At 39.3% G+C, this 13,046-nt stretch overlaps 1 protein-coding gene across 1 annotated transcript in view; it reads right to left on the bottom strand.

Annotated features, from left to right (window-relative positions):
- Positions 1-1,189: 1,189 nt before the first annotated feature.
- The window catches only part of KIAA0408 (KIAA0408 ortholog), a 118,515-nt gene continuing 106,658 nt past the window's right edge, over positions 1,190-13,046 (bottom strand). Inside the window, exon 8 of the mRNA XM_069607498.1 lies at positions 1,190-12,526. Within this exon, the coding sequence (XP_069463599.1) occupies positions 12,353-12,526 (174 nt within the window). The 3' untranslated portion in view covers positions 1,190-12,352. The remainder of the gene's footprint in view (positions 12,527-13,046) is intronic.

Raw genomic sequence — 13,046 nt, 5'->3', positions numbered from 1 at the left:
GCAACTTGGTCTGGATTAGAATGCATAAAGAAATGTATAATGTGCACTGCTGATTGGGAAGACCTACTGCATTTCTTATTTTTCTGTCTGGCGTACTCACATATCAGACGAAGAACGATAACACTGGCGCTAAGAGGTGCAGATTGTTTATAGTGCTGTCCTGTGCTATACTTTTCATTAAAGGCAGAAACCCAGGTTATAGGGTGGGCTGTATTATCCTATTGGCGCTAAGCATGAAGTATTCAGCCCCAATGTAATGAATCATTGAATTGTATTAGATTATTTTAGTCACAATTGGTTATAAGCTTGTTCTAATAACCTTTTCACTTGTATCTAGATTCATTTTGTTAATAATAATGTTGATGCATTATGGAATTTGTACATCCTAATAAACTTATTGGCTGAAGTTACCCTAATTGTATGCAAATCCTACAATGGTTGTATATTCAGCGAGGGAGAAAAAGAGGTTTTTCATTTCCCATTAAATGGAAGAAATTTCTTCTGTGTTTACTTTCTGAACTTCTTTAACACTGAATGCTCCTCCTGTTTACTGTATTTGCTATAGACTGTATGAACATTACAATATGCTATGTTTCACTTCCAGTGTATATTTTCCAACTGTAAGTAAATAAAGTGAAATCAGGCAAGATTGACAACATACAGTGCTCTGGATTAAACTTGTTGTGAGAAACCTCCCTATGATTCTTGAATTTGACAAGAGACATGTCTGATGTACTTGGAATAGTAGATACTAAAATATGGACAGTCTTAAATGATGTGCATACCTTCTGCTTCAGTCTTATATTAACAGTTAGAATCCCCACATAAAGGACTGGAGGCATGACGACGCCAGGGCCTCTTACAACTCTGGCAAACTGCCATATCGGTGCTCTCCCCTTGAAATGAAGCCACATCTGATGTTTGTTAAACTCACATTCTGCTCTCTGCTACCAGTATTGCATGAAGCACCTACCATTGCTTACCTGTGGCTCACTCCCCGAGGACAGGTAGAGTTTTGAGGAGAGTATCGCAGGATTGTGTCTTTTTTATGATGTTCGCCAAGTTAAACATGTAGAGCAGATGTTCATAATGCAAATACATATCACTGGCTATAAATCAATGCATGACTTGAAGATTCCCCCTCATATTAGTGATATCTGAAAATATGCACACAAAGACATTAAACCTATTTGAATAGAGCAAGAGCAAGTTTATTAAACAAACAAAATGTATTTTTACAAGCACCATAAAGCCATTACATCTGCTCATCCCATAAGACATCTTCATTTGATCACATTTAGAATATATATCCCTTCTTTTATCCTAATGCATCTCCAGAAAAGTTCAAAAGTATAAGTGAAGTGTTCTATTCCACATAAGAAGGTCATAAAACATTCTAGTGTTAACATAAGGCTGTTTGCTTAAAAGAAAGTCTGGCCCAAAAATGTTTCTCAAGGGTACTTATTTGACACTTGTTTAACATTTTGGAAAACACTCAAATGACCATTCCCTCTGTATCACACAGACACGACACAATATACACATAACTGCATATTTTCTATTGATTGCCCCTTTCTTTCACACCATACCATACCATACCCTTCACCTAAAGTACATCATGATGGACAAAGCTCATCCAATGCGGAATGATACAGGGGCACGATGGGTAAAAATGCATGAGAGATTGGCAAGATGACTCTGCAACCCTAACAGTGACAAATAACACCTCTGCTGCAGATGATGCCAATACATATGGCTTTAAAACGGTAGCCCTCCCAGCATCCATCAGTCATAGGAACATTGCTGCATACAGGATCTGCAGAAGATCCCTGTTTGCAGTTATTCCATCTCTTGCAATATTGTGTTGCAACAGTTGTCAGAGAAAGGTGTTAACAAGCTAAGTATACTACCCTATGAACAAGGATGACTGTGTAACATAGTGCCCTCACTCATCTTGTAGTGAAGTGTTGCTTCCCTCTAACTCTGATGTTTGCCCAGGCATGACAATTTTAAAATGTGATACTGGTTCCTTTTAAGGAGCAGCAAAGGGTTTGCCGCCCATGAACCCATAAGCCAAAGGCAAAATCACTTTCTTAGACCACATAAACCATCTGGTGGTAAAAGCACCCAGGTGACCTAGGCAATCCATTTAGAATACAAAGCCACTGAAAAATGAACAACACTAGCAAGGAGACAGTGGAACACAAGCTGGGATCAAATAGCAGAATAGTGAGATAGTTTCAGATCTTACACTCGCCATTAGAGAATTCTCCCTGAGCTGCATAAAAACAAACAGCTATTACTAAGCGCTAGGAGCCAATTACATTTGTGCCATAAGCAAAACAAATTGCAACTATTATTATTTTTTTAAAATATGGTCATTGGAAGTATTATGTATATTTTGTCCTAAAATTGAAGTTTTGTAAAAAACCAAAGATGGTTAAGTCGTAATAAAAAATAAAAATAAAAAATAAACTATTATTATCACAACTATTATAATTCTAAGTATTAGCTGAAGTAATTTGACTACTAGTTGTAGTAGCAGCACCAATACTACTAGTAGCAGTAGGTACAGAGGATGCTGCAGGACCTTTGATTTGTCCACCATGCATAAGAAGACTCCCTTTTCCAAAAGAAATTTCATATCTTGTTTCCTCAAATATGACATTCGAGAACGTGAGTCTCATCTTCTTAAATGTATATAGTTCTGAAAGGAAAACTGAGGTTACTTGGTGTACACAAACTTTCGTTTGGATTTGTTAAGGACTTCAAAGACATTTTATTATTGGTGAAATAAATCACATTTGATTGCGTGTTCCTCAATACATGTTTCACTGTGTGAATACAGCAGCACTTTGGAAACCCGTACGTCTACTTGCCAGTAATGCCGCCTTTAGTAGAATAGTAGAATACACTCCCTGTAATGTTTTCCAAGGTTATAAGTGGACCTACTCAAATTAAGTGTTTGTGTCATGTAACTACATATGCAAGATAAACATACAAAGATGTATAATATCTTGGATTACTGACCTCTAGATGTAGCTGTATTCACACAGTGATACAGGTGTTGAGGATTGCATAACGAAATACAGAAACACAACCAAACCATATGAAATTATTTATTACACCAAGAAAAACATTCTATTTGAAATCCTTAACAAATCAAAGTGAATGCTTGTGCACACCAAGGAACTCCATATCTTTTCCTACAGAATATTATTCTACTTTGCCTGTGCTGCCTTTGGGCCATCTGGTGCTGCATTTGTTTCGCCAATCAGCAACTGGAACGCAGGAGATATTCCCATTACAAATGTTTCTAAAGTCAAATATATAGTTCAGCTTCTTCATTATTTAAATCTGACTTTCTGGTGTAAACAGTCTAGAACCTACATACCACGAAACGTGGGTGCACAACCATGACGCAAATGCGACAAGCAATTTATTGGTGGACATTATCATGCCGTTTAAATAAGCTTAGCAACTATGTTTTCATCTTTATTAACTATGCCATTAAGGTTGGAAAAGAGAGAAAAACATAAAAAAGGCTGGAGATATATTGAAGTGAAATTAAGGGAAGAAATTACTTGAAAGCACCTGCTACTTGAAAATCCGGGTCTCAAAGATTAAGCAATGCACGTCTAAGTACACAAGAGTGGCACAGAGAAACTCCTCAGACCACTTAAATCACCTGGAAATCTAGGTCTTCCCTTCCCCCATAGGATGTGAGATATTTCTAAGGCCATGTCTGAGGTGTATTTTGAGAGTCCGAGCTTTGCTGAAGAAAGAGTTCAAATATTATGTCTGTTAGAAAGAGATGTAGATTAGAGCTGGATTTGTTGATGGAGTGAATAATAAACGCCAATGGGTTTTCAAAATCGCATACAAATATACTGCATTGAGTGCTTAATATAGCCTTTTTCTCATAAAGATGTAATGTGGAAATACTGAAAAAAGGACTGGATTTTACTATGTGCTAGGTCAATCAGTACAACCATAAAGTAGAAAGACATTTCCTGAGGAGTGTTATTTCTGTATTCAAAGGCTTGTTTTGTTGCCAATATCATGGAAATGTCCAAAATGAGTAAATAAAAGGAACTCATGCTTGTGGTGGCCACATTCGCCACTAGCTTCTTGTACTGGATGAGAAAGGACAGTGGTTAAATGGAAAGCCTAGCGAAAGAGTTGGTATTGCTGCAGAGCATGCACTTCAAAGGAGGTGCCTCTAGCATTTAGTGACATTTAGGTTGTGGACAATGTTTGTAATGCATGATGAAGGGGAGCACTGATGTCCTCCGTAGCCTTTGTGCATCCGCACAAAGAGAATGTGATTGAAAATGAGACAGGGGTTCCAACATGCAATGGTGATTTCTGAGGGAAAGGGTGAGTTTGAACAAGGAGAGAGATATTTAGAGAGAAGGGTAGATGTGCATATAGACAGATGGGTAGATAAATAGATAGAATGATGGAGTTAGAGAGATAGCTAGAGAAACAGAGAAAAAGAATAGTGGTAAAAAATTTACAAAAAGAAAATGCTGAAAGACCGACAGGGAGAAAAAGCAGTGCTAGATAATGGGCTAAACCAATTTCAGAGACTTTGTACTACGATTAATGTATTCTCATTCTCTATATTTTATATAGCTCAGTTATTTTGGACATGTTATGCAATTATCACACATTTAGGGCAATTTACTATCAGAATCAGCATCACAGCTATAGGTAACCGATCAGCCAAGCTCCACCTCGTACAGCATAAATCGGGCTGCCTAAGAAAAAAGGAGATATTAATCATATTGACATCTCATCACTGTGATGTAAAGCCCATCAAGCATTTCCACTAATTCTCAAAGCAGATCTGATTGTCATGGAGGGGATGGGCTGCGAGCAATTTCAGCACATGTAAAGTCCTTCCTGCATATCTGCCCAACCTTTAAGTATGCAGTGGATCCAGGAGCTCCATATTAGTGACGTACTTGGAAAATAAGATTACATGATTTAGTTCTATATTTTTCTGGCAGAAAACCTTGCCTCAATGGGGGTCAAGCAGAAGAGGGGAGAATGTACTCCATGTTTCTCAACATCTTCCCAAAATAAAACCTTTGAAATTTTTTCCATTTCTAATCTAAATCTTTTTATGACAAAAAGTGCCAGAAACGAGGATTGATTGCACAACTATCATTTTACCCTTCAAATATTTTTTGTGGCCAACCAAACGCATAACAGCTTTTTGATGTTTTATTTATTTTCTTTACGAAAATATAATCCTGGAAACGGTGCTGAAATCCCTTTGGATGGCATGAGAATGTACATGCTGCTCTTTAATATTGTTTGATACAAAAACAGTTCATTCCTGTCATTTTGGGAAAAGGAAAAGTACTGCATTAGATCAAAACAACAGATGTCCAATAAGAGCGCTGTCTCTTTGTGCAATTAATAAAATGTAATACTAATCATGGCTCGAAGTGACTGCCAAATCCACATCCTTTTCATCATCTCAAATGTGCCTCTTGTTTCCATTGCGGGTTGTCTTTTGTGACATGTTCCTTCTGGCCTTTTTCCTCACTGCTCACCTTACTCTTGTTAACCCTTCTACTTCTCAACTTTCATTTCATTCTACCTTCTAACACAGTCTCACACCCATCCCTGTACTAACTTTCTCTTTCTTTCTACCTGCTTTAAGCTAACTGCTCTCTTTCCCTCTCCTTTTCCTCTCTGATTCTTACATCCTTTTCTGTCTCTACTTGCCTCCTCATCTCATACTTCCACCTATTGATCTTCATCTTGGTGACACTCTACCTCAGCGCTTTTAACACAGTGTGCACCTAAAAGGACATACAATTAGAAACTCAGCAAAATTCAACCTGGAACTTTTTTAGAAGAGGAGCACTTATTGACCAATTCTCAAAAAATAGAGGACCTGATTCTTGAAGAGTTACACTCGTTCAAATCAGTTGAATCACGCAGGAATCTCAGATTTACACCAGCTACTCTATACATTACATGCAAGTCCAACATTCGAGCAAATGTGTAAATGCCCGGGGTAGCTAAGAAATGCCCTTTATCAAATCTTTGTGAATACATTTGAACGGGAGCATCTCAGAGATGATACAGGCATCTCTAGATGTGCTCCAGTTTTGGGCTTTGAGGATGAAATAGAAGGTAGCAAGTGCAAATCTGAGATTCTCATGGACAAATACTTATTATCTCCAGAGCGATTCTCAGAGAATCGGGTCCACAATATTTATTGTGTTGGTAGACATGCACTATTTTTCTTTAAAGACAACTATTAAAGAAATGTTGGAAATGCAAGTTTCAGTCTGCAATTATGTTGAGAATAAATGACCACATGGAACTGTTACTTCCACTGGGTAGTACTCTACCCATACAATAAGCAAGTTCAAAAGCCAATCCTTGGTCCTACAAACATATACGTATTGCAGATTTACAAAAAGGCAACAGAATGGCCATCTGATTGCTGATCCAATGTATCCTACCACTTTTGGCTGGTGTCTCAGTCATAATCACACTGAACTACGCACCTGGATGCTCAAAGCACCTGCAGTACATTTCCAGAATGTATAGACTATGCATCTGCTATACAACAAAATCAGCACCCAAGTGGATCCCTAGCGCATTACATATATACACAAAGAGCTAAAGGTGGCAGATAATAAAATTATTCAATAAACTTCGGGAAGCCTTGCCTCTACAAATGTAACATGTGCTCCCCAACTAGATGAGCTCTTTGTACAGAATATTAGCAAACATGTGTTGAGTCTCTCACGTGAGGAACTGCATCTAGAGGGTACAAGCCTTGCAATGAATTCCAATACTTGGAACATTTCATTCGTATGTGGTTCCTCCGTTCCACTGATCTTACAATAATGTTGCCGAAAACTAGTTGGCATGCACCCAAATCCCTGTGCAAGTAATTCCGAGGCACATGTTTTAATGCCTGTGGCATTCAACCGCCAGTAAAGTGACTTACTATGGAATACACAATCAGGTCATGTTACAAAATAAGATAGAGAGTGTATGGAATTTGCATACACTACGTCTGGGATCAAATTCAACCAAGTATGGAGCTTTCCTTTACAATAATTCTTAGCAATCGTCCCTACAATTTGGTTTCTCTTTATCAACTGTAAACCGCTTTGTGATGGAATATCTTCCTCAGTGACGAAAATAAACTGTGCAATAGCTGCATGTGCACAATCTTCAGAGAGAGTAAGGTATTCCAAGAAAACAATACAATTATAATGGGGTTGTCCATAAAACGTCCATCAAATTTCGAATACATGAAGCAAGTTTTGTAGGCTGCTTTACTAAAAGTCAGTACACAGAGGTACAATCTGTTTTGGATCTTTTTGTGAAGGGTAATGACACCAAAAAGTGACAAAAACATGTGAGGATCACCTAACAAAATCTCAAAATCAGCCTCTTTATGTAGATGAAACAGATCCTCCACACTGGAGCAGTAACACCTGCTATTCAGAAGAAGATGCTTACTAGTGATTTAAAGTTACAAACTTACAGAGAGACATGGCTCACAAAATCTACTAGCCCACTAGCACTGGCGTGGAGATTATTTTTGCATGATACTTGACCTTGCTAGCGATTATGGGGAGGTTTGCAACTTTTATTTGCCATCTACTCCATACAAAATCTGTTTGCAGTAAATAGCAAATACAAGTTGTACTGTACATGGCTGCCCTTTGGATGGCAGCATGGCACCGAATATGAAGTACGCTTATGGTGGCATGCACCACTTTACAGAAAGCAGTGGTAAATGTGCTGACACCCGTCACCATAGGGTGAATGCATTTCTTTTAGGCCTAGTTTATAAACTAATGAAGTCACCCTTCAGGTCAAGTGGGATTTTAAGAATTTGCAAGACCTGAGATATATATTTTTTATGTTTCTTTTCCAGCAAATAAGTCCCCACTGTCTAAGTCTGGCATGTCTTTTGACCGTGTCCAAATGGATATGTTAATGATGGTTGTTCTGTGATACTGACTCGAAAAACACATGGTCAAAGTGACTGTTATCTAGTCAAATGATCATTTCTTTTCAACTGTAGAAACATTTGGATTTTTTTTACACACATACACAAACACACACCCACACACATACTGGCACTGCCACCTATTCTGTTAACATCACATCTGCACTACTACCAATTTAAAATACTTTATTGAGTCTACACGATAAAGTCATCAAGTCGCAATGCATTTCACAAAGACAATGGACAACTATTGATCTACCTTAATCAACACAGATAATGTACATGGTCTTAACGTGTTGGATGGTAAAAGGTGCAAAGGTGTAATGCCTGTGAGGTCCTAGCATGTACATATCAAATCACAGAAGAACACGATAGAAAAATGTGCCAAATGTTGACATCAAACATGTCTTCGAACTTTCCAGGCCCTCGCCCCTGGCGATCCTTTGCACAATCATACATAATACAGTTGTTTAATATAAGTAATTTCCATAATTTCCAACAAGTGACTCTACAGGTGCTTCACTGTGGCAGAAACAGCGGTGTACACTATAAGGCAGACTTTAAAACAATCTAAGCATTGATCCCATTCTCCTCTGTACTGCTTCGTAATTGAAATAAGGCTACCAGAGGTGAGTTATATCGTACGTCAGTATCCGGAGGCAGGGTTCTGAAGGCACTGATGTACTAGGCATTGCCGCGGCCTATTCTGTGTCATGCTGCGCTGCTGATACTGGCACATGCTCCCTGGTTTAGTAGTTAACGGAAACCTGAAGAAGTTCATATACAGAAGAAAGGTAGTTAGCAAGCAAAAAAGTGCTGTCAGTTTGTGTTATGTTGAACCCTTTTATGGTTTACTGTTACATTTACACAGTAATTCATTTGGTATGTAACTTAGACTGTTGTGTAAATCAATGAATTCATTCAAGATGAACTCGTGATTTCACCAACTGTCAGGATAAAATGGATGGTAGGGTGCGGGTGGTGAGGGAAAGACAAACCCTACAATACATCAAGGCCCATTATGTTTCCGATTAGAAGCTGGGCACATGACAGTTGTGGAGTAAGTGCCAACATAGCACAGATGTAAACTACACAATATCACCACAATAACTCAAAGGCTTAGCACTGCTTCAAAGCCGACTAACATCTAAAATGGCCACTTAGCGTATTGTGAAGGACAAATACATTAATAAACACCAAAATAAAGAAAAGTTTCATTCCCGCTATATAAATGCTAAATTATTATTTTTATTTAATTTATTTAAACATCACGTTACTGTCATATTCACCATCCGATCACAACGAGTTTACAGCAATGCAATAAAGACACGTTCACCTTGAAGCCATCAATAATAACCTCAGGCAACCTTGACTTGTATCGGATTGTAAATACACGCGAGTATGCCATTTACAAAATGGTACAGTGAAGAGGGCCTGACATGGCAACGATGCCAATGGTCTAGGATTTCTGGCACCACAGCTATCGTGTCTCCTCCAGCCGTTGATGCAATCTTTGTATGTGCTCAGCAGTGCCAAAATGCAAGCTTACCTCATTATAAGGGTGCTAATTATACATCGCAGGGAAGGGACAGCTCTTTGCTTGTGTACACTGAGAATCAGATCACTAGTCAAATGAACAGGCCAATCCTTCTACTTCGTGTTGATGGTGAACCTGCTCCAGAACTGTCTGTTTGAGGGCCACAACCTATCGTTCATATTGTGATCGCCCAACAAGCTAATGGATATAGGGCCTCATTACGAGTCCGGTGGTAACCGAGGCGGTAAAACCGCCTGGTTACCGCCAGACTCGTATTACCATTCCGCTTCCGTGATTCCCGAAATTACCGGGGCATTATAACCCCGGTTTTCCGGGAATCCGGAGGCGGAATGGTGTTAATACCCATTCCCATTGAGTCCTATGGGACTCAATGGGAATGGGGATCATGGAAACACTGGCAGCATCTCGAAATGCTGCCGGTGTTTCCTCGTCCACCTGCAGGGAACATCACCTCCCACCTGCAGGAGTTGTGATCGCCCGGCATGGAAACAAAGGTGGCGGCGGGTTTACCGCCACCGTTGTTTCCATACCGGGCGATTTGTAATGAGGCCCATAGTATTTGGGTTATATGTGAAAGAGATTGATAGATACATTTATTCACCCTGCTCTGCTTCACAAAATGAACCAAGGGGAATAAAAGTACAGCACATTAAAATGAACTGCACAAGTTATGCTCTCACTAAGCCATATATGTTATTCCATAAAACAGTCTATTATGTTTAACATTAGATTGTCATATTATCCCCATTGAGTATTTTTACAAACCCCTTCAAGCTGTTTGTAAATACACATTTTCAACTTGTTAATGATAGCAGTCCTTAAACACTGGGTGCAAAAATAAAGGAACCTGCCTCACTGCAAGAGGAGTGTACTTTCCTGTGCTGTTTCAACTGCCTCAGACACAGCTTTATTAATAGGTTTTTCTATCTTCCTCATCATAAGTCTTACTTAGTAAGGAGAGTAGTCTCCAGGCAGAGGCACCCAATGACACCAGTTTCTACAAATGTAACAAAGAGGTCGTGTTTACAATAGTCTTTCTTCTATGTTTATTTCCTATTTTATTACAATATCTAAGACCTTCTTCCTGTTCGGGTGTAAAACACTAGCTTACTGGCTTCTTGTTCTGTCCTACCCAAGCCACAATACTTAATGAGGTAGGTTGGGTGAATTCAAGACAAGGCCATTTTCTAAGTCCAGAGGATCAAAAAAAGTGGCTGCAAAAGCGGCATACCCTTTTGCCACCACTTTTCCCAAACTGATGCATTTTCAATTTTAAGGCTGGAGGATTTGGAATGTGGAATGCTTTTCTAATCTGCCTGTAAAATCTGTCAGGTGTTCTTCCAGCATGGTAATGCTGGCAAAAAACGAATGTATCACTACGCAATGCACTAGACTTGTTCACCTGGTAAAAGCAGGCAGATTTCAAAAGAATCTATTGTAAATGCCTCCCGCAATCATTAATGCTGTGAGGCATTTACACATTCTCAATCGCGTATTGGAAAAGCAATGTGTAAAGGTGATTTTGCACGTGTTTCACACTTTACCACTATGCGATTAAATTGACTAGAATTGCACCTAAGAGGCATTTCACGCTGAGTGGCCCCATCTGTGCAATTTACTCCTTTAAATTCAAATGACCCCCATGAACCCCGATAAGGAATACTATGACTTGAAGTAAAGAAGATTACCATTAACTCATCAGTGCATCTGCTGTGCACTAGCTCTGTGTATGAAACGTTTACCAAATGAGCAAGGGGAATCTTTTGCTGCCATGATTTTGAAGATCTTATCTCACAACATTTAACCATGACATGAAAGCCAAAATAGATACTGCCTTCACAAAAATTAGATTCCCTATCATGCTAGTGAAATGTTAGCAGGATAAGGATGTGAGACAGCGGTAAAAGAATGCTGATGTTTAAATCCCTTGGAATGGGTTTTGTTTAGAATACAAAGACTCTGTAAGCTGACTAAAGTTCAGGTTCTGCACATTAAGTGCTGTTTCCATTAAACAGATGTTCCAGAATATCATAATAAGGTGAAAGGCTACCACGCTACACGCTCTAGTTAAACTAGTGGTAACATGAAGGTGATCGGCACGAGAAAGGTTGGCTCTATGTGATATCACTCTATCAAATGTACAAATCCACTGAGTATGTTTGACTAATTACCAATGTAGATCCACTGACCTGAAATCATCCAAAAGTACACAAGTGAAGTCAACCCCTTATGCACAATACACTCTTGCAAATTTTGTCACATGTCCCCCTCCCCCCTTTGGCAAGAGATGTGCACCTTTGTAAAAAGATATAGAAAATACTAGGTGTTAATAATATCGTACATTTGCAGCCCGGCTTGTCTGAATAAATACAAGAAGAATCCATTTTCGGACACATGCGCCTGCTGTACACTCAAACACATTCACATGCATACAAATGGCTAAGCTTTCTGTTCCTGGCAGCAAAATCCCAAGATACAGAACTGTACAGGAGTCTATTAAATGCCTACCCTACAGTCTACTTTGAACAGTTCAATCCATGAAAACAGATGAAGTAAAAAATAAAAAAAGTAAATGCAACATACATAATACAGAATGTACAGAGGAATAAGTAGTCTGCTGATCTGAAAACACTGAAGACTTGTGATGTAAGATTGTAAAGGCCATGAGTCCAGCCACATGGCAGGTGAAGTGGAAAGATGCCCACTGGCTAGTGCACTGGGTGCAAGAGAATCAAATTTGCCATCAAAGGTAAAAGAAGAAAAACTGGTGAAGCAATGGCAGATGCTTGATTTCAGACCACTGAGGTTTCCGACAGGAAGGCGAAGGAGTAACTGTGCTCACATCCCCCGAATGAAAGAGGCGCAGAAGAAGACCTCGATGCCCATCTGGAAGGTAAGCGTCGATTGGCCGGGCGGGCTGGACGGGAGAATCCTTTGCGACTGCTAGATTTTCCTGGAGATGGCATCTAAAACACAAACACATGCGACTGATTACAATCTGAATCACCCGTGCTACAGCATGAGCCTGTCAAGTAAACTATTGCAATTCAGTATGCAATGGCGGCACTGAAATAGTTGTTTGAGGGCCTGCCAAGGGCGGCGTGGGTATTTATATGCCTATGCATAACACTGGTTCAACAGGAGACATTTAAAATTGGGTATTTCAGCTGCAATTAACTATGTAGCTGAGATGGATTTACAGCACTGTTGGTTACTCTTTGTGAAGCCAATCTAGCTTCTGTCATTTTTTGTAATGGCCACTATTAAGGGCTCTGGATCTTCATGTGCCAATCGCCACCTCCTAATTACAAACTTTGAGAATCAGTGCCCAGTACATTATTTGGATGCATAGGTTTGCCCTTGCTAGCTATTCAGTTTTCCATTCTTCCGTGTTCACGGATGGAATTAACTTCAAGAGTTTAAAATACATAGGGACTCATTGTGAGTACTTTGCTTCTGGTCAAAATATGTGGCATGTTTAATATC

The sequence above is a fragment of the Ambystoma mexicanum genome, chromosome 4q (assembly GCF_040938575.1).
Source record: "Ambystoma mexicanum isolate Mex_15411 chromosome 4q, UKY_AmexF1_1, whole genome shotgun sequence".
NCBI lineage: Eukaryota > Metazoa > Chordata > Amphibia > Caudata > Ambystomatidae > Ambystoma > Ambystoma mexicanum.
This window is presented reverse-complemented; position numbering and strand designations above follow the sequence as displayed.